We start from the raw sequence: 25,863 nt of genomic DNA, 5'->3' as shown, positions 1-25,863 counted from the left end.
TTAAACATTCTGCAAGTTCTACTAAGAACTTTGTCGCACTTTTCGTGCACAAAAAATAAATTATGGATTTCTTCATTTGTATAAACATTATTTACGTTATTAATATCCATTTTAACTGGTTTTAGACTCACAAGCATCAAACAATCTAAATTTGACTTTGACGTTTATCAATAAGTCATTAAACATTTGTTTTCCATGACACACTAGGTTAATATCCATATGATATGTGAGCATTTTTCAAAAAACCCTAATTATTTCTCAAACTATTAATGTTAGGCATAGGACATATGGAATATAAAAGATGTAAAATGAGACGCCGAAGACGACTAAGTAATAAAATATGGGGGGTGCCATTTAAAAAAATGAAGTTATGGTGCTTCCAAATTTCGAAAAGTTAACGTATCATAGTAAAGTGACCAAACGATCTAGACAGCCGTTCTCGGCACTAAAACATACTCCATCATGTTGTTTAAGCATGTTCTGAATCCTAAATTGATATCTCAAATTGAGTGTTCTATGATTTTTTGAACAAATGTGCTAAAAATGTAATTGATAATACTTAAGTCTGCATTCTCAAATTTTTTGTTTGGCCAGAACCCCAGAAACGTCTAATGATCGGTCTCGCTGAGACACGCTGTATATGGAACAATTTAAAAAACAAAAGTTAATAATCGCTTAAAATTGAAGATGGCCTTGAAAAAAATTTATTTGTAGCATGAACCATAGTATTCATCAAACCATTTCATTTGATACCTCGGTCATGAAAATCGGAATATAAATGACAGAGTTACAGCTTGTGGCGTTTTTTGTGTGACACCCTGTATAAGTCATAATTGAAAGAAATTTATATTGTAGTAATAATTCGTAATAACGTAATTATAAATTTTACCGTCCCTTTATAGTCATCTCTAAACAAATAAAGCCAACCGACAGTAAATTTACAAATTTTCCTCTGTGTACATACACGTATGGTAAATGTATGTGGCGCGTAATTAGAACATTTGTAATGTTGTCCTGTTGTGTAATTAGCGGACGACAAATAGCCACGTGGCGTCATACCACGGTGTGGCCTTTCGTTGAAACGGACATTCGTTTGCAAATAGTAGACGTGGTCTGTATTTTCCTCGCCAATTAACGCCCTCGGACAAAATTCTAATTGATAATCAAGAAATTAACCCTTTACGGGGTATTCGAATTTCTAAACGTAAAAATTTTATTAAATTGCATTAATTTGTTTAGAATTAATAAAAATAATTATTTTTGATTTTCTTATCCTTTATTTCTCCTCAGTGAAAATTACAACATATGAATTGACTAATAACTACATACAGATTTTTTATTGTGTATTTTTATGTTGAATTTTTTTTTAATTGTGTTGATTAAGGTTGATAAATTAATTAATTAACATCTTCCTACTAAAAAGAAAGAGTTGCTGATAAAATATAAATTAGTCCATTTTTTTTATTTTCAAGTAGTAAGTAGTAATAGTTTTTTTTAAAGTTAAACTCAGAGAAATTTAAATTTACACATAGAGACCCTAAATAAATCGTCAAACAATATTTACAGAACCTTCGATGCGTTTACAGTACATTATTACCACTAAAAATTAAAGTTACATATAATTTTAATTAAATCGATTATTAAATTGTAAAATCGTAATAGTAAAATAGCATAATTATGTGCTTTAACGCCTCAAAAAAAAACTGGCAGTGACACCGACTCCAAAAGTTCTTTATCATTTTTTTTAATTTGAATATCATAATTTTTTTGTTTAAGCCCTCATTGTATTATATCAAAGCCGATTATATATATTTATTGTTTAATAATCATCATCTTCGTCGTCGAAACCTTTAACTTTCAATGGTCTATCCAGTTTAATAAAACCAACTGTGTAATTTCTTGCCAAGCGATGTGCTGTTCTTATACGACGAACTAGAAATATTAAAATTTTAATTTGTATAAATTTTAAGTCAATTTTCTAACAAGGATTCTAAGCGGCAAATAAGGAACGCAGCACTTACCTTAAAGTTAAGCAGATTTTTAAGCGGGGATAAGCAACAAAAAATTTAAATTTAATACTTACTTTTTGTTCTTTAAAAACACATTAAGAGCTTGTGGATGCCAGTCGAGAAAGGCGTCTTTCTGTAAACATATACACAAAGATTGCAACAAAAAGAAACAATATTTTTACAATCTTTAAACATATTTACAAATAACAACAAAAATAACAAGTTATTAATTTCACCAATTAATTAGTTACTACGACTTCAATTTTTATAACGAATTTTAGTTGTAATATGAAATGAACAAGACCATGTTAATTTAGGTTATTTAAAATGCACATGCTGAGTGAGTGTTGTGTACGGAATTGGGTGTTTATTGTTATTATTTTTAACAATTTTTTAATTAATTTATTTTTTTTTAATTCCACTTTTTTATCCCAACCCCTGAAATCCGATAAACCCGCCCTTCTCTCTTTTTGTTGGTTCAATTGACATCTTTTAATTATTTATTAGAAAAATCGTTTATGAAAAAGCCGGGTTTATATACTTTTTTAAAATAAAGGGAAAAAATTTTAATCACTAAAGCTGAAGTCAAAAAAACTGTTATTTTAGTTCGAGGAAAATCTGAGCTTCGCTTGTTGATTCAGGAGGAGCCGGCTTTAAAGCGGATTTTCCCTAATGGATTTTTAAAGGAGTTTTCGAACCACAATTTTTTTATTTTATTTTATTAATACGCATGGAAATTTTCTTTATTAGTTAGTAATTAAATCGATTTTGTTAGTTCTTTCCAAACCAAGCATAAAATTCCACACATAATGTTCGTTCATTTAAACATTCACATTTTATGTACCTTGTTGTTTATTTTTACTTAATGAGGGGTGTTTTCCTATGATTAAAGAACCGGAACTGTAGCCGCAGAGTCAAGTCTTTTCTAACTGCAGGCAAAACAACAACAAATTCCATCGTAAATCGGTTACAATTCTTTTTTAACAATCAAACGGATTTCAGGGGGTACATTTTACAAAATAAACAAAATCAGAATGGTGTTTTCGATTCAAATGTATATTCTGGTCGTGTAAAAATGATTTTGGCAAAAAGATATTATCCCAGCATCGTCAAAAAATTGCTGGTCCCAAAAAAAAATAAAATAAAAAAATAAAAACACGACACTGTTTGGTTGAATTACTCACATTTGATTTTTAAAAAATAAGAATAGAACATCCGGTATTTAACCGGTTAGTTCTACTTTAATTGGACCCCCACCCGGGTTCAGAATTACCTTGTAATTTGCTTTCATTACCCGACTATCTATAATTTTAATATAATGATAAAATAATAAAAATATTTTGATATAAATGTATCAAAAATAAATGTGCCAAGTCAAATCCTCAAAAATACAAGAAAAATTAATCAATATTTAATATAATAATGGTAAGTATGCTAGAAATGTTATAAACATTGATATAATAAGATGTTTCCAGTCGATTTGAACCATTTTAACAAACTCCAACAATCTTTTTTTATTTATTGTTATCTCAGAACACTTTCAAAAACAACCTAATTCAAAATTTTTAATTATTTCCATCATGATAAGTATCCTAGAGATGTTTTTAGCCGACTTGAACAATTATTTTTGAGGCTAATCACCTTTTTCCATTCTTTGAAATCTTTGAATTTTCTGGAAAACATCTCCCATGACTTCCTTATAGCTTATTTATCTACTTAAAGTAATGAGCAAACATTTTCAATTAATTTGAACCATTTTGACAAACTCCAACAACCTTTTTCTATTTATTGTTACCTCAGAACACCTTCAAAAACAACCTAATTCAAAATTTTTAATTATTTTCATAATGATAAGTATCCTAGCGATGTTTTTAGCCAACTTGAACAATTATTATTGAGACTAATCACCTTTTTCCATACTTTGAAATCTTTGAATTTTCTGGAAAACATCTCCCACGACTTCTTTATAGCTTATTTATTTACTTAAAGTAATGAGCAGACATTTTCAATTAATTTGAACCATTTTGACAAACTCCAACAACCTTTTTCTATTTATTGTTACCTCAGAACACCTGCAAAAACAACCTAATTCAAAATTTTTAATTATTTTCATAATGATAAGCATTCTAGAGATGTTCTTAGTCAATTTGAACAATTATTATTGAAACTAATCACCTTCAATACTTTGGAATCTTTGAATTTTCTGGAAAATATCTCCCATGACTTACTTATAGCTTATTCATCTACTTAAAGTAATGAGAAGACGTTTTGAATTGATTTGAACCATTTTAACAAACTCCAACAGCGTTATTTTATTTATTGTTATCTCAGAACACTTTCAAAAACAACCTAATTCAAAATTTTTAATTATTTTCATAATAATAAGTATCCTAGAGATGTTTTTAGCCAACTTGAACAATTATTATTGAGACTAATCACCTTTTACCATACTTTGAATTTTCTGGAAAACATCTCCCATGACTTCCTTATAGCTTATTTATTTACTTAAAGTAATGAGCAAACATTTTCAATTAATTTAAACCATTTTGACAAACTCCAACAACCTTTTTCTATTTATTGTTACCTCAGAACACTTTCAAAAACAACCTAATTCAAAATTTTTAATTATTTTCATAATGATAAGTATCCTAGAGATGTTTTTAGCCAACTTGAACAATTATTATTGAGACTAATCACCTTTTTCCATACTTTGAAATCTTTGAATTTTCTGGAAACATCTCCCATGACTTTCTTATAGCTTATTTATTTACTTAAAGTAATGAGCAAACATTTTCAATTAATTTGAACCATTTTGACAAACTCCAACAACCTTTTTCTATTTATTGTTATCTCAGAACACCTTCAAAAACAACTTAATTCAAAATTTTTAATTATTTTCATAATAATAAGTATCCTAGAGATGTTTTTAGCCAACTTGAACAATTATTATTGAGACTAATCACCTTTTTCCATACTTTGAAATCTTTGAATTTTCTGGAAACATCTCCCATGACTTCCTTATAGCTTATTTATTTACTTAAAGTAATGAGCAGACATTTTCAATTAATTTGAACCATTTTGACAAACTCCAACAACCTTTTTCTATTTATTGTTACCTCAGAACACCTTCAAAAACAACCTTATTCAAAATTTTTAATTATTTTCATAATGATAAGCATCCTAGAGATGTTCTTAGTCAATTTGAACAATTATTATTGAAACTAATCACTTTCAATACTTTGGAATCTTTGAATTTTCTGAAAAATATCTCCCATGACTTACTTATAGCTCATTCATCTACTTAAAGTAATGAGAAGACGTTTTCAATTGATTTGAACCATTTTAACAAACTCCAACAATCTTATTTTATTTATTGTTATCTCAGAACACCTTCAAAAACAACTTAATTCAAAATTTTTAATTATTTTCATAATGATAAGTATCCTAGAGATGTTTTTAGCCAACTTGAACAATTATTATTGAGACTAATCACCTTTTTCCATTCTTTGAAATCTTTGAATTTTCTGGAAACATCTCCCATGACTTCCTTATAGCTTATTTATTTACTTAAAGTAATGAGCAAACATTTTCAATTAATTTGAACCATTTTGACAAACTCCAACAGCCTTTTTTTATTTATTCTAATCTCAGAACACTTTCAAAAACAACCTAATTCAAAATTTTTAATTATTTTCATAATAATAAGTATCCTAGAGATGTTTTTAGCCAACTTGAACAATTATTATTGAGACTAATCACCTTTTTCCATACTTTGAAATCTTTGAATTTTCTGGAAAACAGTTCCCATGACTTCTTTATAGCTTATTTATCTACTTAAAGTAATGAGCAAACATTTTCAATTAATTTGAACCATTTTGACAAACTCCAACAACCTTTTTCTATTTATTGTTACCTCAGAACACTTTCAAAAACAACCTAATTCAAAATTTTTAATTATTTTCATAATAATAAGTATCCTAGAGATGTTTTTAGCCAACGTGAACAATTATTATTGAGACTAATCACCCTTTTCCATACTTTGGAATCTTTGAATTTTCTGGAAAACATCTCCCATGACTTCCTTATAGCTTATTTATTTACTTAAAGTAATGAGCAAACATTTTCAATTAATTTGAACCATTTTGACAAACTCCAACAATCTTTTTCTATTTATTGTAATCTCAGAACACTTTCAAAAACAACCTAATTCAAAATTTTTAATTATTTTCATAATAATAAGCATTCTAGAGATGTTCTTAGTCAATTTGAACAATTATTATTGAAACTAATCACTTTCAATACTTTGGAATCTTTGAATTTTCTGGAAAATATCTCCCATGACTTACTTATAGCTTATTCATCTACTTAAAGTAATGAGAAGACGTTTTCAATTGATTTGAACCATTTTAACAAACTCCAACAGCCTTTTTTTATTTATTGTAATCTTAGAACACTTTCAAAAACAACCTTATTCAAAATTTTTAATTATTTTCATAATAATAAGTATCCTAGAGATGTTTTTAGCCAACTTGAACAATTATTATTGAGACTAATCACCTTTTTCCATACTTTAAAATCTTTGAATCTTCTGGAAAACATCTCCCATGACTTTCTTATAGCTTATTTATTTACTTAAAGTAATGAGCAAACATTTTCAATTAATTTGAACCATTTTGACAAACTCCAACAACCTTTTTCTATTTATTGTTACCTCAGAACACCTTCAAAAACAACTTAATTCAAAATTTTTAATTATTTTCATAATGATAAGTATCCTAGAGATGTTTTTAGCCAACTTGAACAATTATTATTGAGACTAATCACCTTTTTTCATTCTTTGAAATCTTTGAATTTTCTGGAAAACATCTCCCATGACTTCCTTATAGCTTATTTATTTACTTAAAGTAATGAGCAAACATTTTCAATTAATTTGAACCATTTTGACAAACTCCAACAACCTTTTTCTATTTATTGTTACCTCAGAACACCTTCAAAAACAACCTAATTCAAAATTTTTAATTATTTTGATAATAATAAGTATCCTAGAGATGTTTTTAGCCAACTTGAACAATTATTATTGAGACTAATCACCTTTTTCCATACTTTGGAATCTTTGAATTTTCTGGAAAACATCTCCCATGACTTCCTTATAGCTTATTTATTTACTTAAAGTAATGAGCAAACATTTTCAATTAATTTGAACCATTTTGACAAACTCCAACAATCTTTTTCTATTTATTGTAATCTCAGAACACTTTCAAAAACAACCTAATTCAAAATTTTTAATTATTTTCATAATAATAAGTATCCTAGAGATGTTTTTAGCCAACTTGAACAATTATTATTGAGACTAATCACCTTTTTCTATACTTTGAAATCTTTGAATTTTCTGGAAAACATCTCCCATGACTTCCTTATAGCTTATTTATTTACTTAAAGTAATGAGCAAACATTTTCAATTAATTTGAACCATTTTGACAAACTCCAACAATCTTTTTCTATTTATTGTAATCTCAGAACACTTTCAAAAACAACCTAATTCAAAATTTTTAATTATTTTCATAATGATAAGTATCCTAGAGATGTTTTTAGCCAACTTGAACAATTATTATTGAGACTAATCACCTTTTTCCATACTTTGAAATCTTTGAATTTTCTGGAAACATCTCCCATGACTTCCTTATTGCTTATTCATCTACTTAAAGTAATGAGAAGACGTTTTCAATTAATTTGAACCATTTTAACAAACTCCAACAGCCTTTTTTTATTTATTGTTACCTCAGAACACTTTCAAAAACTATCTAACTGAATATTTTAAATAATTTTTGTAATGGTAAGTATCCTAGAGTCGTTTTTAGTCGACTTGAACCATTATTATTGAGACTAATCACCTTTTTCTATACTTTGAAATCTTAATGCATAAAAATAGATGTATTAAAATAAATGTACAAAATCGCACATCTAATTAATTTCAAAGATTCGTTTGGCACTCTACTTTTGATACACCTGTAGAAAAAAACATTGACTAAAAAATTAATAATTATTATATAACCAGTACCTATTTATCTAAAAATCTTAAAATACCATGAAGGAAAAAAGATTATGGGAATAACAAAAATAATACAAGGAATTCGTGCAATAATAACGAAACCATTACAAAAAAAAACGAATAATTACCTTTGTTGATGATAAAATAAAAAATAAGTTGTGAGTTAAAAGTATTTCTACAATAAATGACACTTTTCCTTCTACTAAAAGGGGAAGAAAAAAATAAAAAATGGGTTTGAATTGTTTATAACTACAAAAAAATAACCCAACCCAATCTAAAAAATGTTTGGATGCAAAAAAAATTTCCACCCAAACAATATAAAAGAATTTAAATCACCTTCTCCATCCCAAATATGAACATAATTCCCAAAAACTATAAATAACCACTTACTTGTGTCGATGTTACGTTGCAAATGTGTCGCGATACGATGACGTGCATCATTGTATTCTAAATGAAGCCCCAGTCGCAAGATCGTTGGGTTTTTCTCAATTAACGACGTAATTTCCATTTCAATCTTGTTACCCAAAACCTGCGATCGTTGATTTGAAGCTCTAAACTCTTCGACAACCTGCGTTTTCAATAACGATTTGATCAATCTCACGATTCCCGTTGGTGCGATAAAGTTTGTTTCTACGTTCACCACTCGTAACGTATTGTTACGTTCGAGGGCTTCAGCCAATTTTTGAGCCTGACGGTCTGTTAAACCGACGTTTGTTAATGAGAGAGTTTCTAAATGGGTGTTATTGGACAATGCTTCGAATAAATCATCGAATTTTTCATCGGAAATGTTCTAAAAAGATTTAAAATTAATGTTAAGATAAAATTAAAAAAATAAAATTACTTTGATGTTATTCCAGTTTAAATCAGTCAATTTTGGATCATCCTGTTGGACTTGTTTGATTGTTTTTTCTATATCTGTGTCATTTGGGGGATCTTGGGGATATATTTTTTGTTTGGATGCTTTCGTTATACCATCCCAACCCATTCCAACTGGTTGTCCTTTGTTTAATAAAGATGCGTGGTATTGATCTTGATTCATCATTGAGTGAAAACCAAGTATAGCTAAATAAACCAATTAATTGATTAAAATTAAACTTTTTTCAATAAAAAGTTAAATTTTACCAGCTAAATCTATAATTTCTTCTTGTGTAGCATCTGTTAAAGCCTGTTCGTACTCATCACCCAAATCAATTGCGATTTGTTCGCTTGCATCTTGTTCTTTTTTAGGTGGTGGAGGTGGAACCCACTTTTAAAAAAATAATTATCCAAGATTTATATATATATGAGGTATAGCTCATTATATGTGAGTAGAATACTTTGTCCACAACTACTATTGAAATTGATTTCATAAATTTATTTTTTTAAATAAATTTTTGAATAGTTTAAACGTCAATGTCACACAAATTCAATGTTACCAACTGTAACCAACTTCACAACAATTTGTCAAAATTAAATGTCAATTTTATGAAACGTTTTTTTACGAAAATTAATTAATTTATGCTTAAATCATAAGAAAAAAGGAATTTGTTTACATTTTTTTAATGTTTACATTTAGAAAGTCCTAAAGATTACATTAAATTGACGTTTTTTGAAATTTTGACGTTTCAAATAATTATTATTCTGTCAATTTGATTACTCGTGAATAATGATTAATTCACTATAAGTTTATTTTTTGAATTTACCTTTTTGCCTCGAACTGTTCCAGGAACATAGGGTTTTAATTCGGGTTCATCAGGCGCCTCAATAGCTTGTTTATTAATGTGTTCAATCAACTGCTTCCGATTAAGGGGCCCTGTTGGGTCCTTTTCGCATTCATAATTACACCTTTGAGATGGTGGTAAGAAACTATCCTACAATAAAACATCCCTTAATTACTTTTATTTTAATATCTAAATTTATTTACATCTGGATCGACTTCTTTGGCTAAAATTTTAATTTCTTCCGCTGATAGTTTTGAAAGTAATTCGTCGACATCTAATTCATCATATTCAGAAATATCTTTTCCATATAATTTGGCTGGTGTGGTCATTGTCGTGGTTTTGGTTGTGGACGAAGTCTGCAAAGTAAAAAGATTATATACTTAAACTAAATTTAACGTAAATTTTACATGTAGAAATGATGAACAAATGTGGTAAACCGTTAAACTAGAACTGGAACAACGTCGAAAAGAGAAAATTTAGTCCGGTTGTTTTTAATTAACGTTAAATTAGAAATCAAATCCACACCCAAACCGCCTCTAAAGTGACCTTAATTTCATTGAATCATCGAGTGAAATAGGCACAGGGGGCTTAACAATGGAATGGAAGGAGAAAAACCGATGTTATTTACCTTTTTTGTTAATTTGAGAGGTTCCACTTCCTACGCTTAATCTTAATTATCGTTTATTCTTTACGTAACCTCTTTCTGCAGGTTTGAATGACACAACAACCAAATTAATACTTAGAGATAAGATAAATTATGATATATACACTTTTTTTAGAGAATATAACCGAGTTAATGTTTATTTTAGATTTTAGTGAGAAGAGAAATAGGGAAATCGATAAACTCGTCGTGAAGGTTGATTCAGAAAACCAACACCGAGTTTTACTTTAAAATCAAGTATTTAATAGAAATTTACGTACTTTATTCAAATTTTAATTAAAACTATTTAAAAATTAACAAATACGAAGTAATTTGTTGATAATTCAATTAGAAATGTAGTTTTAAAATAATGAAATGTCAGTTATTTTATGAAGCAACCTTAGACAGATGTGCTACAAAGTTTAAGGCGTATTAAAAGTAAAAAAATTTTAAATTCAATATATTTATGATAAATGATTTTAAATTAATATTTTCTTTTTAATGCTGTGTTTTAACAAATATAAATAAAATATTTTTTGATTTGGAAAAGCTCGTGTGTTATATTTCTAGGGTTGGTAACGCGCAGAAATATTTGAACATCAAATGACAAGTGACATTGTAATCATTGCATGCTCCAGTTAATTGAATTATGTGAATCCAATCCTAATTTGTGGGATTGCTCGTCCAAAAAGCTATGGATGAAATTTCCAATAAGTTAGGAGTTCCGACTCAAGAAGTGAAGAAACGAAAAACACACTAAAAGCGACCCGACAACAGGAGAAATTTTAAACTTTATGGATTCTTTATGGACCGACATGAAATGAAACGATAATGGATTTATTGGTAAGTTTAATCATACATTAATATATATTTGTATTGCCATGGAACTTCTCTTTCATGGTGGAAATATTGTGTAAATCTCAACTTATAGATTCAGTAGGCCTAATATGATAACGAGTTTGCCGTCCGGTTACAAAACATTGACAACTGTGGAAACAGCACATTCAGAGACTCATAACTCATATATCATGAGAGATAGCTATGTGCTGTGGAAACACATCTCAGATAAATTTGTCATGAAACAAAACCTAGCTGAAGAACAAGTCTTGTAATGATAAAATTCTAATCATCAAAAATATCTTTGAAATTACACTGGTCAAGGTTTAAACTACAAGAAAAAGTTAGTAATGGAACTGGCCAAACTCTAAATCGCCCGAAAATAAGAAATAAATATTAATTAATAAAAAAGAAAGTGTCCATACTCATTACATTACATAGATTGTAAGTTTTCTGAGAACAAGTCTGGAATCACATGTTCACTTAGAAAACACATAACTTTTAATACCTTTTGGCAATGTAACATATATTTCAATTCGTTTCAATGGGATTCTTTAAAAAGATCAAATTCATACTTGGCTAATACCCAATCAATTAATCTTACATATCTAAATAAAAACCAATTTGTAACAGGTTTAAACACAAAATAAACTAAAATAATCATGCCACAGTTACTCATCCTACTTAGAAGAAAAAATAGAAAAATACATATATATAAAAAACAAAAAATAATAACAATAAATAATAGAAAAAAGCCGGGTGCAAATTCATTTTTACTGCGATCGCCCCAATTTCTAACACAACCAGCCTCAGCTTGTCAAATAAACTCTCGGTAGTCACCGGCGTGAATGAAGAAGCGAGCTGGAGGTCACGGGCGCCGCCATCTTGATCGGGAAGGCCACTGGCCGCTGGGGCCGCGCTCTCTATAAATACAGTCGCGCCGTTTCAAACGGATCGCCAAGTATAGCGCTTTGGGACAGTGCCAAGAAACTGTTCCGGACTGCCATGCCCCCCTCATCTCTTTTTTGAGCTCAAACTTTTTTCCCGCATTTTGAAAACCACATACCAGCGCCATCTATTCGCCAAACGTGTTAACTATATTACAACAAATAATCGTTATCATATACATAGATCTAATTATTTCTTTAAAATCATGTATATTGATGAATTTTGAATTTGTGTTAACGTAAATCAAGTTCCGGCAATGCAGTTTTCATCAAAATATTTACTGCCTTAGATCTAAAAGTGGGTATTTGTTTGTGGATTAAACGTTTCCTGTTACGTTTTAACAATTTTAACACCTGCTATTATAAGAAATAGATTAATAATTGCTAAATAGATTTTAGTAGAGTTAGTTGGCTTGTGTACTGTTGAAAACTGGACAGGATCATGTAAAACTCGTAACACTTTGTCATAGCCATAAATTTGGTTAAAACGGGCGCCAAAAGCAATTGCAGAGAGACATCTATCAGGGGCGGTCGAAAATAGACGGGTTTCCGCCGCAAAACGCGCGCTGTTGCCCTTGTCCTTAAATTTCCGCCCGAACACCTGGCGATATTTTTAGCTTCTTTTGCGCGATATTTACCAACAAAGTGCCGGCGGAGAACGGGCCCGTTGACAAATGTGGCAGAAATATAATTGCCAGCCGTGAAATTAATTTTAATACGCTCCGCGCGGAAGATGTTAAAAACTCCTGGAAACATTCCAAAAATGTTTTGTTCGAGTAGTTACATTACTAACCTATTACAAGATAACAATTTTTGGAATCACCTGTTGTCGTTTAGTTTTCTAAATTTTATGAAACACCCCAAAACAAAAATTTATAGATATAAATACATTTATTTTCAAAATTTGTGGAATTTGTACAAAAGAAAAGACATGTGATGCTGACGTTATTTAACGACAGCCAGAGAAGCAATCGAAAAGCAATTTCGATCGCTCGCGGTTCAACCACTTCCAGAACGCTACTATTCTTGGACGCCAACATCTATTTATATGCGCAACTCGGCCGCTGCCACCGATGGTAGATGGTAGTGAACCCAACGTTTGAACGCTATGCAAAAGGATCATTAAAACGATGGAACGAGGAACTATTCCATTTTCGTTTTTGTTCAAACTAAAGAATCATTTGAAAATATTACCATGTTTAAAATTAAAACATATGAAGCAAAACCTTCTCAACAAGTTAAGATATGCCACAATGACACAGACAATGCATTGCGAACGTTGCCAGAGTAAAACAGAAAGTTAACGAAAGCAAGCCATAATGATACCAACAACTTGGCATGTTTCTGAGAAATTATTAGAGTGAGTCCAATTATAAGTCTTGTTTAAATGAGGATATGTAGTTTTTCAAGTATAAAATTCAAAATTGCGATTTTATAGTTTTGAAATATATTCATGTAGATGTTGGCTTCAAAACGGCCTCAAGTTATAGTTAAAAGACCCTGAAGAAGTTTTGAGTTTTGGCACGTAATAACATACATCAGAAATCTAACTTATCACGTCTTTGTGTGACGTTAAATTAAAATTTAGAACAAAAACAAACCGATAAAATACCAAAAAACCTTGCACTTTTGCTTGTTATTTATAATAACGCTATTTGTTAACATCTCAACTTGGCTTCAAATTCTCGTAATCAACAAATAATATAAGACGTCTTTGATAAATATAGAGGATTTCTTCAAAATATTACCAAGTTATTCTTACACCCAACAAAAAATATCTTAAAATTTATAAAATTTCAAAAACATTTGTACACCTTGGCACGTGTTATTAACATCTAAAATTCGTTTTGTTTAATAAGCCGTGTAGATATCTATCATCAGTTCATAAAAAACATAGCGGCCAAATCGTGCCAAACACACTCATCTTATCCGCGTAAAAAACGCACGTCATTCCTGTCTACCATGACGTCAGATGTCACCTTTACAAAAACATTCAAAAACATTAATCTTTAAATTTTGTTTATGTATGAATCACACTTCAATTTACTTTCATTATTTTATTTATAATAACTTGTGATTCAATTTTGACACTTATAATGTCATTATGTTTTAGTTGTCATTTGTGAATGCTACCAACTTAAAGTTAGTTACAAATTATTTCAAGGTCATTAATTATTTTCAATTTACTCACAATTGATTCTTAAGATCTAAAAGGATTTTATGTCTTCGTGATTAATGATTTGAATTTGGGTTTACTCCTTCTCGATGACATTAATTGCATTGATATTATGGTGCCCTTCATGTATACAATATTGTTGATAATAGGTCATTGTTACTATATTAGCAAGTATTTGAGTTATTCTGGTATTCCTTATATATTAAAATCTAATGAGTGTCTAACGAGTTGTCTAAAGTGAGATCTTGCTGGAAAAGACGAAAATGTAAAATGCCCATGAAGGTTCAGAAAATAAATAATTATTCATATAATATTAAGATGTTTCTTTTAGAACAGATGCTTTACTCTAGAACTAAATGTAAAAAATTTAGACAATTATCTATAATAATACAGATCCTAATTCAACAGCCACAAAATGGATTGCTGGAGAAGAGCTGCTGGAAAATCTAGATTGGAGAGGATTAGAAATGAAGATATAAGGGATATAATGAACTTAAGACATGACATTATAGATGACAGCCTAAATTCGATGTTAACAAAAAATGAGCCAAAAGCGACTACCAAAGAAAGTTCTGTCTGGACACCACAAGGAAGAAGATGAAGAGAAACACCACGGTAGAGTTGGAGAGAAAGTATTAATGGAGAAAGAATTATATCTTAAGTTATGTAGTAAGTGAGGATAAACGATTTCTTTGTGTTGTACATTTGGCTTATTTTCCAAAACAATAACCTTATTGGTACGTAACTTACTGATACTGGTACTTTATATTGCAGAGCATCCTTAAATCTTTATGGTGTTCTTGATATCTTGAAGGAAAAGTCTCTTTTTACGTTTTTATGGAGTATAGTGTTAGTCAAGTTGTGCAGATGATCTTTCAATGAACCCATTTAAACCAATCTTACGATTAGACAAGAAACCGATGGCAAAAAATATAATTCCACAATGACTTCTTTGCTCCTCGTTTCAAAACTGAGTTACCTCGAATTATTGCAACCTCCACTTCAATTTGTTCAAAACTATACTGTATACAAACAACATATATAGAGACAATGCTAAAAATAGTCGAAATGAATTCAAAACGTATACAGTTCGTGTCCAAATTATTAAACGAATTTTTGAACTATAAACCTTTTATAATTATTAAATACTCATTTTGATGTAAAGTTCTGCTTTGTACTTACTTTTATAATCGTCATTGCTGCTTCTGTTGCGTTCTGACGATAACCATAAATCTCGAGATCGATTTTTGGTACGATTGCAAAAATTCCTCATAATTAATCTTTATAGAGAAAGTAAAAAGTACATAAAAAATTCATTATAATTGGAATTACGCGCGAGTGCAGAATTGGATCAATTAAATCTTTTTGGCAAAACAAACATTTAGCTTCTAATTAATTTAACAAAATCTGATTATCTCAATAGCATCTATAAATAACCACAGAGAACCATGTGTTTTAATGGAGCCTCGTCATCTTTGTTTATAATGACGTCAATCGAATATGTTAAGTAGTGTCACCTTTAGACAGAATTATGAGCGACAATACCAGATGTTGCGTTTGGAATGAAACGCACGAGCATGAATCATTCGTTTGGAAAAAAGGATCATCTCTTTTAATTAGGGAGGAAGCCCTCTGGCGGCGTTTCTAATTAGACCAAATAAACGTTTTCTGATTTATTTCGTTTGCTGCGCCAAATTTGATTTTGTGACATACGCATAAATCTTAAATCCGTTGGGATCGAGTTTGCTTTAGTTTAGGGGGTATTGATGAAAAGATGTGAAAGGGGAGTTCGGCAAAGCGTTTTTGCGAGACTTTGGATCGGCCTAATTTATTTCTAAAACTACGCGATGCGTGTGTATTTCGGTACTGGTGATTAATAACGCGGCTCGGCCGCTACAAAACACACGATGATATTGTGGCCGTTTTGGAATCGCTATTTCGATAATTTAGTTTTTGTGGTAAACAACGATACGCGCCAGAATGATCTTGACGTTAATTTCCTTTTTAATCATTTGTCAAAATATAATAGTCTTTAGTTCCATTTAAAAGCTTCTCCATTTTACTTTTAGAGGATCTATTTTTAAACCACCCCTTTTAAACCTTTGTTTGTTATAGTATTCGAATATTTACCCGATTTACTTCCTTTTTCGACCATTCTTGAAAGAACTCCATAGCCCATAGCTTTTTTAACTCAATCCAATAAACACTTTTTAACAAGTTTTTGTGGTATTAACTAAAACTTTTTATTGTTCAGGTTTATCTTCACGAACACAAAGACGCGCTGGGTTCGCGGACGTCTAACACTGAAATTCTTACGTCGCGACGACTGTTCAGGGACGAACTAAGCGCTTTCCGAGTTTCTGGAGGTGCGAGTTTATAGATAGATAGCGCTGGCGTATGGTATATCAAAATCAACTGCAAATCTTGGCTCGTGCCGGCGCACTTCACTCCGATTTTAACGTTAATTTACGTTCTTTTTTGTGGTCTCCAAGTATTTTCTAATGAATTTCAACTAGAAATAGAATGAAAATGATTAAATATAGTTAAAGACCACCCGCCGACAATTAATTTTAGAACCACATGAGAATTTGGTCTCATACACAAGACTAAATTAGATGAAAAATTAATTTTTTTTAAAAATCGTTTCTATTTTCAATCCCCATCGAATAGATTCTTTACAAACAGTTAAAAACCGCAAACGTAATGCAAAAATAACATTTGAAATTTTCAAAAAAAACTCAGATTTCGGTGTATTTTTAAATCGAACACGAACCGAAGCAACTTTGTTGCCGGTTGCCAAATCTTACGTAAAGATTTTTGGTACACGGCAACCGCTTTTAATTCCAGGAACGCTTCACCTAAACCCAAAAGTAAATAAATAAATATTTTTAATTTCATCTCTTCAATCACCTTTCCATCCATCTCTTTTATTCTTATTGATGAACCTCAGTATTGCTTCAAACTCTTGTTCCTTTAAATTAGTAGGCGAACTTTGCCGAAAATTTTGTGTCTTAGGCGACGCATTTACAGAGTATATATTCAGCAGTCTTTGACTAATCGTTGCAAAGTCGACAAGTTTGACTCTTTGGTGAGGTATAAAATACTCTTTGATTGTCTGTGACCTGGAAGTTCTAAGCCTTTTGTAGTCCACAGTTGGGTTGGGATCCAATAAAGAGCATTTTCATTGCCTCATTGGCCAACTTGTCCGCCTTTTCATTGCTCTCAATGTCTTTGTGACCTGGAACCCACCATAAAGTAACATTATTGCCCCTAGCGAGTTCTATCAGGCCTAACTGTCAGTGAAAATGTTTATCGATGCACTTTTCTGCATTGCCAAATCTTACATAAAGATTTTTGGTAAACTGCAACCGGTTTTAATTCCACCTAAACACAAAAGGACCTAAATAAATTTAATATTTTTAATTTCATGTCTTCAATAACCTTTCCTTCCATCTCTTTTATTACAAAGAATTTAAAAAGCCCGAATTGTTTTGATTCAATTTATTAAAAGCCAAAGATAAACGAAACAAATTAATGCTTCTATTGAACAAACTGAAATTTGTTTATTATTGCACGTACTTTTCGAAAATACGTTTACGAATAACCCAAGTTCGCACAAGTTATTCGAAAAATTATTTACGAGGAACCGTTTCCCAAAACGTATCGAAAAGTTGTTTTGCAAAATCGGCGATTGCGTGGGCGTAATGTTGGTTTTGATATTTTAAAACTCCCGCAATGTAGACAACACAACTTGCACGGATGTATTTTGAGTTGCATTTAATTTTAAATTTTATCAAAAAATTATTAAAAATTAATAATAAATAAAATGAAATAAATGCAAAATAATCGAAAGAAATTTTTAAATAAAAGTCGAAATAAACAGATTGAAATATGCAGACGGAAACAAAATGGAAATAAACAGCACCAAGTGTGGATCATTATAACGGGGTAATCATTAAACGTTAGATAGTCGGACAGTTAAAACCGTCATCTACCGGGTTTAATGGGTGCCCACTTGTGAAATAACGCGCGATGTCGGTCGTTGCGGCATCGTTTACTGTTCTTATTAGCGTCCAATTTACGTAAAATATCTCTTATAGCTCTATTTTCGCGAGACATTTAATTATAACAACCCAACAATTCGTTCTTTTTTTAACTTTTTATTGTGTATTTCAAAATTTTAAATAAGTATTGAGTTTAGTACACTTTTTACAAATCTTTGTAGTTAGCATAAAAGATATCAAAACAATGGATTTGTATGACAGCGAAAATATGGTAATCTTTCATTCTTATTTTGACTAACTTCTCAAAATGGCCCAAGTTGTCACAAACGGTATTTGTACACGATTTAGGTTTGCTTCAAATGCTTTTCTTTGAAATACAATAGATGACATTAACAGGAAGTTATTAATTGTTATTTATTGCACACTAGATTCAAAACGATTCAATTTTTAGCTAATTAGTTATACACCAACAAGGATGCAATTCTTTTAGAACTTTTTGTTTCATGTCTGCACCCCCAGACAAGGCAAACAAAACCAAAATCATCACGAAAACTTAACCAAACCTCAAACATTACTTTACAACCTCTAAAAGTTGTATTTCTTAATTCTTAACCGTTTTGGAGAAGACTTTTTTTGCATAACCTTAGTTTTAACAAACGTCAAATTAAGTAAGCGGTCTTTAAAAACTTATATTAAATGATATAGTCGCTGTGGAAGCTTATAACTTTGTATAAGTTAACTTCATACGTTCTTTTAGAACTTCAAATAGCTTCAAAACTTCAATGCAAACAGTTTTGGAGAAAACGTTTTTTGCATAACCTTAGTTTTGACAAACGTCAAATTAAGTAAGCGTCTTTAAAAATTTATATTAAATGATATAGTCGCTGTGGAAGCTTATAACTTTGTATAAGTTAACTTCATACGTTCTTTTAGAACCTCAAAAAGCTTCAAAACTTCAATGCAAACAGTTTCGGAGAAAACTTTTTTTGCATAACCTTAGTTTTGACAAACGTCAAATTAAGTAAGCGTCTTTAAAAACTTATATTAAATGATATAGTCGCTGTGGAAGCTTATAACTTTGTATAAGTTAACTTCACACGTTCTTTTAGAACCTCAAAAAGCTTCAAAACTTCAATGCAAACAGTTTTGGAGAAAACTCTTTTTGCATAACCTTAGTTTTGACAAACGTCAAATTAAGTAAGCGTCTTTAAAAACTTAGATTAAATGATATAGTCGCTGTGGAAGCTTATAACTTTGTATAAGTTAACTTCATACGTTCTTTTAGAACCTCAAAAAGCTTCAAAACTTCAATGCAAACAGTTTTGGAGAAAACTTTTTTTGCATAACCTTAGTTTTGACAAACGTCAAATTAAGTAACTGGTCTTTAAAAACTTATATTAAATGATATAGTCGCTGTGGAAGCTTATAACTGTATAAGTTAACTTCATACGTTCTTTTAGAACCTCAAAAAGCTTCAAAACTTCAATGCAAACAGTTTCGGAGAAAACTTTTTTTGCATAACCTTAGTTTTGACAAACGTCAAATTAAGTAAGCGGTCTTTAAAAACTTATATTAAATGATATAGCCGCTGTGGAAGCTTATAACTTTGTATAAGTTAACTTCATACGTTCTTTTAGAACCTCAAAAAGCTTCAAAACTTCAATGCAAACAGTTTTGGAGAAAACGTTTTTTGCATAACCTTAGTTTTGACAAACGTCAAATTAAGTAAGCGTCTTTAAAAACTTACATTAAATGATATAGTCGCTGTGGAAGCTTATAACTTTGTATAAGTTAACTTCATACGTTCTTTTAGAACCTCAAAAAGCTTCAAAACTTCAATGCAAACAGTTTTGGAGAAAACTTTTTTTACATAACCTTATTTTTGACAAACGTCAAATTAAGTAAGCGGTCTTTAAAAACTTATATTAAATGATATAGTCGCTGTGGAAGCTTATAACTTTGTATAAGTTAACTTCATACGTTCTTTTAGAACCTCAAAAAGCTTCAAAACTTCAATGCAAACAGTTTTGGAGAAAACTTTTTTTACATAACCTTAGTTTTGACGAACGTCAAATTAAGTAAGCGTCTTTAAAAACTTATATTAAATGATATAGCCGCTGTGGAAGCTTATAACTTTGTATAAGTTAACTTCATACGTTCTTTTAGAACCTCAAAAAGCTTCAAAACTTCAATGCAAACAGTTTTGGAGAAAACTTTTTTTGCATAACCTTAGTTTTGACAACCGTCAAATTAAGTAAGCGGTCTTTAAAAACTTATATTAAATGATATAGTCGCTGTGGAAGCTTCTAACTTTGTATAAGTTAACTTCATACGTTCTCTTAGAACCTCAAAAAGCTTCAAAACTTCAATGCAAACAGTTTTGGAGAAAACTTTTTTTGTATAACCTTAGTTTTGACAAACGTCAAATGAAGTAAGCGGTCTTTAAAAAGTTATATTAAATGATATAGTCGCTGTGGAAGCTTCTAACTTTGTATAAGTTAACTTCATACTTTCTTTTAGAACCTCAAAAAGCTTCAAAACTTCAATGCAAACAGTTTTGGAGAAAACGTTTTTTGCATAACCTTAGTTTTATCAAACGTCAAATTTATTGTAACTTTCGAGCTAAAAAAGGAAGGGAATATTTTTGGTGGTCATTACTTGATTTAAAAATTTACGATCAGCCGAGCTGGGCGTCCTGGTTTTAAAAATAATTTTCAATTTTCCTGCGTTAACCCAATTAGAAGACGTTTACGGTGCGAAGGAGGGATTTATTATTAAATTTTCGGGAGTATATGCTACGATTTTGACGGACGTACCAGATGCTCTAGGAATTATCCCCTTTTACGAGAGATCAACAGTTTCGGGCCGTGGTAAATGATGTCGGGGATTACTAACAGAAACGTTTCTATTTACGACTCATCAACGCAGCTTTACCTTTAGATATATTTAAATATTTACTTAAGAAAATTAAAATTTGGTAGTTTGTTTTTTAGAGTTGTTAAGAATAATGTTAGATGAATTATCTTGTGTGTGGCAGAATAGAAAGAGGAGACGCTAACTATAGAAAATTAATAGAGTAGCTCGTATTTAGTTACGGGGGAGCCAAATCTGTTTTTGCTTCTGGACAGCGTGTACAAATGAGTCCGTTTAAACAGGCAATTTGTACGGGACGAACCCGGAACCTAGGTGGCTCTCTGGGTAATTTGTAATTCGACAGAAGATAAAATCCGCGATTAATGCGCAAGTTTAGAACGACGCCATAAATTATTTTCCATCAAAAAATTGTATCATTTACTTTATTTTCTTTTTGGAAATTTGCCTTCACAGCTGTTTCCAAAATTACTATCAATAAATCAACGTTTTCTTCTCCCTTTGAAAACAACGTTTGCCAAATCTACCATCAAGGTTTTTTTCTCACATTATTGAACCTCGCTACGTTAAAATGTTTATTCACCATGTTTTGCGACTTTGTTTTCTTCGTCGTGGTTGATTTTGGGTTTCACCCAAACAAACAGTTTCAAGATTTTGTAAACAGCCTGTGCCGTTTCGTCGATTTCGGACGTTTCCGGGTTTTCATTTTCAGAAATACACCACCCAGCTAAGTTATTTTCTTTTAATTTATTATAAAGGTGTTTTCTTTTTGTTATAATTTAGGATGGAGTTCGTCATTTCGGGGCGTTCGTGTGGGTGACAGCAAACTTCCGCATCGTCGGAAATAGATCACGGTTTGATGAATTCGGCGGGACGTCGTCGAAAAAGAAAAAAAATTAGGACGTTTTAACCGCGTCGTTAATTTCTTAAAACCCAGCTCGCGTTCGACGTCTTCTCTCGTTTAACGACCGAAACTATGTTATTTTGGGAATCATACAAAAAGGTTAACCCATAAAACAATCTACAACATACAAAGAGAAGAAAGCAAATTTTCTTTTTAAACTAACATCACGCAATATTTACGTTTGGTTAACCAAGTAAAAACCATTCTACGCTGCGATGGAAATTAAAGCGTTAAGAAACAGTTAAGAAACTAGTTAAAATCCAAGAATTTGATGGACCGCTCGCTTTGGTCGTTCAAAATGACAGGTACACGATAATTACACGTCTCTAACCGGCGTAATTAAGGCGAATGGAAAGGTGCCAAAAACACCTGCGTTAGGATTCTAAACGTGACCAGAAATGCAAAAGAAATTGACATAAAATTTTAACACAAATTTTTTTCCATCCTTTTTTTGAATGAAAAATAAAGAAAATAAGAGAGGTTTATTTCTCAAGTACACTGGATTTTGAAGACGTCGGTGGTCGGATGAGGCCAAAAATAAAACGTGACGTTTCGTTTCTCTCCTCTCGAGTGCGTCTTTTTTCCTTCCTGCGCAATCTGTTGGAATAAATAGGAAGGTCGAATTCAATTTGTGTAACATAACAGAGTAATGTACACAGAAGTGAACTGGTTTTAATTTAGAATATACTTTAAACCCAAAAAAATTTATTTATAAACGTAATTGGGATTGTTTAGATGACGTTTCTCCGTTGAAACTGTTGACTTGAATTGAATTGAATTGAATTGATCGTTTCAAAAAACGTCACATTATCAAGTAATTTTATCATATCTAGTTAACCTAATTCTGAATAACAATTAAAACTTATCTAAAGAGTTAGATTGCGTCTGAAGACGCACGAGTAAACCCGAAACTTTCTAATTCTAGTTTTAATTCAATGAAAAATACACAACAACCTAACACTGAATAACAATTAAAACTAGAACTAAAACTAGAAACATTCGGGTTTAGCCGTGAGTCTCTTAAGACGGCTAAACTCGAATGATTCTAGATCTTGTATTAGTTCTAGTGATAGTGCTAGTGCAAAACTAGAATTAACACTAGACCGAGAACTAGAATCGTTCGGATTTAGCCGCACGTCTCTCAAGACGGCTAAACCCGAACGAATCTAGTTCTAGGTCTTGTGTTAGTTCTAGCGATAGTTCTAAGTCTTGTGTTAGTTCTAGTGATAGTGCTAGTGTAAAACTAGAATTAACACAAGACCTAGAACTAGAATCATTCGGGGTTAGCCGTCTTGAAAGACGTGCGGCTAAACCCGAATGTTTCTAGTTCTGGCTCTAGTGTTAGTTCTAGTTTTGTACTAGCACTATAACTAAAACTAACACTAGACCGAGAACTAGAATCGTTCGGATTTAGCCGCACGTCTCTCAAGACGGCTAAACCCGAACGAATCTAGTTCTAGGTCTTGTGTTAGTTCTAGCGATAGTTCTAAGTCTTGTGTTAGTTCTAGTGATAGTGCTAGTGTAAAACTAGAACTAACACAAGACCTAGAACTAGAATCATTCGGGGTTAGCCGTCTTGAAAGACGTGCGGCTAAACCAGAATGTTTCTAGTTCTGGCTCTAGCGTTAGTTCTAGTTTTGTACTAGCACTATAACTAGAACTAACACTAGACCGAGAACTAGAATCGTTCGGATTTAGCCGCACGTCTCTCAAGACGGCTAAACCCGAACGAATCTAGTTCTAGGTCTTGTGTTAGTTCTAGTGATAGTTCTAAGTCTTGTGTTAGTTCTAGTGATAGTGCTAGTGTAAAACTAGAATTAACACAAGACCTAGAACTAGAATCATTCGGGTTTAGCCGTCTTGAAAGACGTGCGGCTAAACCCGAATGTTTCTAGTTCTGGCTCTAGTGTTGGTTCTAGTTTTGTACTAGCACTATAACTAGAACTAATACTAGACCGAGAACTAGAATCGTTCGGATTTAGCCGCACGTCTCTCAAGACGGCTAAACCCGAACGAATCTAGTTCTAGGTCTTGTGTTAGTTCTAGTGATAGTTCTAAGTCTTGTGGTAGTTCTAGTGATAGTTCTAGTGTAAAACTAGAATTAACACAAGACCTAGAACTAGAATCATTCGGGTTTAGCCGTCTTGAAAGACGTGCGGCTAAACCCGAATGTTTCTAGTTCTGGCTATAGTGTTAGTTCTAGTTTTGTACTAGCACTATAACTAGAACTAACATTCGGGTTTAGCCGCACGTCTTTCAAGACGGCTAAACCCGAACGAATCTAGTTCTAGGTCTTGTGTTAGTTCTAGTGATAGTTCTAAGTCTTGTGTTAGTTCTAGTGATAGTGCTAGTGTAAAACTAGAATTAACACAAGACCTAGAACTAGAATCATTCGGGTTTAGCCGTCTTGAAAGACGTGCGGCTAAACCCGAATGTTTCTAGTTCTGGCTGTAGTGTTAGTTCCACTTTTAGTTCAATAAAAATATACAACAATCTAATGTCTTGTATGACTTAAAAATATTTTATCCGAGGTTCGTTCTAACGAATCTTGTTATATCGAGGTTTTACTGGTAAAGAAAAATTCTTTAACTTCAAAGACATTAACTTCACCACTTGCTTCAAGTAAAAAGCTCCTGAATTTTTTGGCAAACGTACAAATGACTGAACACGTTCCCGTCTGTTGCACCAGACGCGTTTTTTTCCTTGTTTTTTTTTTGTATTTCGTTGCATACAAGATTCCATATCTTTTTTATTTTCTGGTTTTGATATTTGTCCAAAGAAAAACATTCCACATTGAAAAATAAGAAACCAATAAAAATTTAACGAAAATAACAAAGAAATTGATACATATAACGTCAAAACAACTTTGGGCAACCTTCCAGAATAACTAAAGCCATATATTTACTATAATTTTATACATCTTAATCAAAGAAAATATACTTATTGTGCCAACAAAAATGTTCTCAAATACATTTAGTAACTTTTTTTGACTATGTAAAATGATAAAAGATTTGCTGTGACGTAATAAATGCGTCAAAATAAAATTTTGATTAGTTTCAAGTTGCGTATAGTTGTTTTTCTTAAACGTAGAGGTTTTTCTGAGGCGCCAAGGCGCACTCGAAGATCTATTTTTATGCCTCGCCGTCACGGGCGTTATGCAAATCGACACGTTTTTCAAACTTACTTCTTGGATCCGAAGACTTTTGCGGACGATCTTCCGCCTAACTTCGGTTTCCGTTTCTTCGAACGTCTCTTCGACGGTCTCGGTGTCCGCCATGTTTTCTCAAAAGAGGGGCCGCGGTTACGACACTTAAACACGTTCAACTACTTAGTTCGTTTTAATGATATTGTTGTATTAATTTTATTTTATCTTTAATTGGGGGGCCGAATTTTTACCGTCTGTTATGTTTTCTTAAAGGTCTAAACCGTGTGGTTTCGAACGGTGGACTGACTACTTGCCAGCGGTACCGCGAGGCTAAAATTAAAGTCTTTAGCGACGCTGCGGGCTGCCTACGAGCGTCGTTTTTGTTTTTTGACGTCGACAACGGCGGCGACGTCGTCGTCGACAAAGACTCGGAAAATATAACTTTACACGTTGACAGACGAATTCGTCATTTTTTCCCGTTACGAAAAATCCTGTGATTAACCGATTCGAAGGTTGAGGTTAAAAATTGATTGTAGCACCAGACATTTCTTGCGTGCCTCAATTTTAACTCACAACCTTCT

General features: G+C 31.5%; 1 protein-coding gene across 7 annotated transcripts; it reads right to left on the bottom strand.

Annotated features, from left to right (window-relative positions):
- Positions 1-1,254: 1,254 nt before the first annotated feature.
- LOC111417770 (tropomodulin) lies at positions 1,255-25,863 on the bottom strand. 7 transcript variants are annotated; one of them, XR_002706716.2, is made up of 9 exons: positions 25,322-25,863; positions 9,962-10,114; positions 9,741-9,908; positions 9,181-9,304; positions 8,900-9,120; positions 8,449-8,848; positions 2,854-2,938; positions 2,084-2,142; positions 1,255-1,932 (listed from the first exon to the last, which is right to left on the bottom strand). XR_002706716.2 is itself a non-coding variant. In XM_023050143.2 (8 exons), the coding sequence occupies exons 1-7, from the start codon at positions 25,412-25,414 to the stop codon at positions 2,105-2,107; spliced, it is 1,197 nt and encodes a 398-aa protein (XP_022905911.1). In that variant the 5' UTR covers positions 25,415-25,863; the 3' UTR covers positions 1,255-1,932; positions 2,084-2,104. The 7 variants fall into 7 exon arrangements, 6 of the variants coding, with proteins under 6 accessions (XP_022905911.1, XP_022905908.1, XP_022905910.1 ...); XM_023050143.2 differs by lacking the exon at positions 2,854-2,938; XM_023050141.2 differs by lacking the exons at positions 1,255-1,932; positions 2,854-2,938 and adding an exon at positions 3,194-3,311.

This window comes from Onthophagus taurus, chromosome 10 (genome assembly GCF_036711975.1).
Source record: "Onthophagus taurus isolate NC chromosome 10, IU_Otau_3.0, whole genome shotgun sequence".
NCBI lineage: Eukaryota > Metazoa > Arthropoda > Insecta > Coleoptera > Scarabaeidae > Onthophagus > Onthophagus taurus.
The sequence above is the reverse complement of the archived record's forward strand: the minus strand, read 5'-3'. Positions and strand labels throughout refer to the sequence as shown.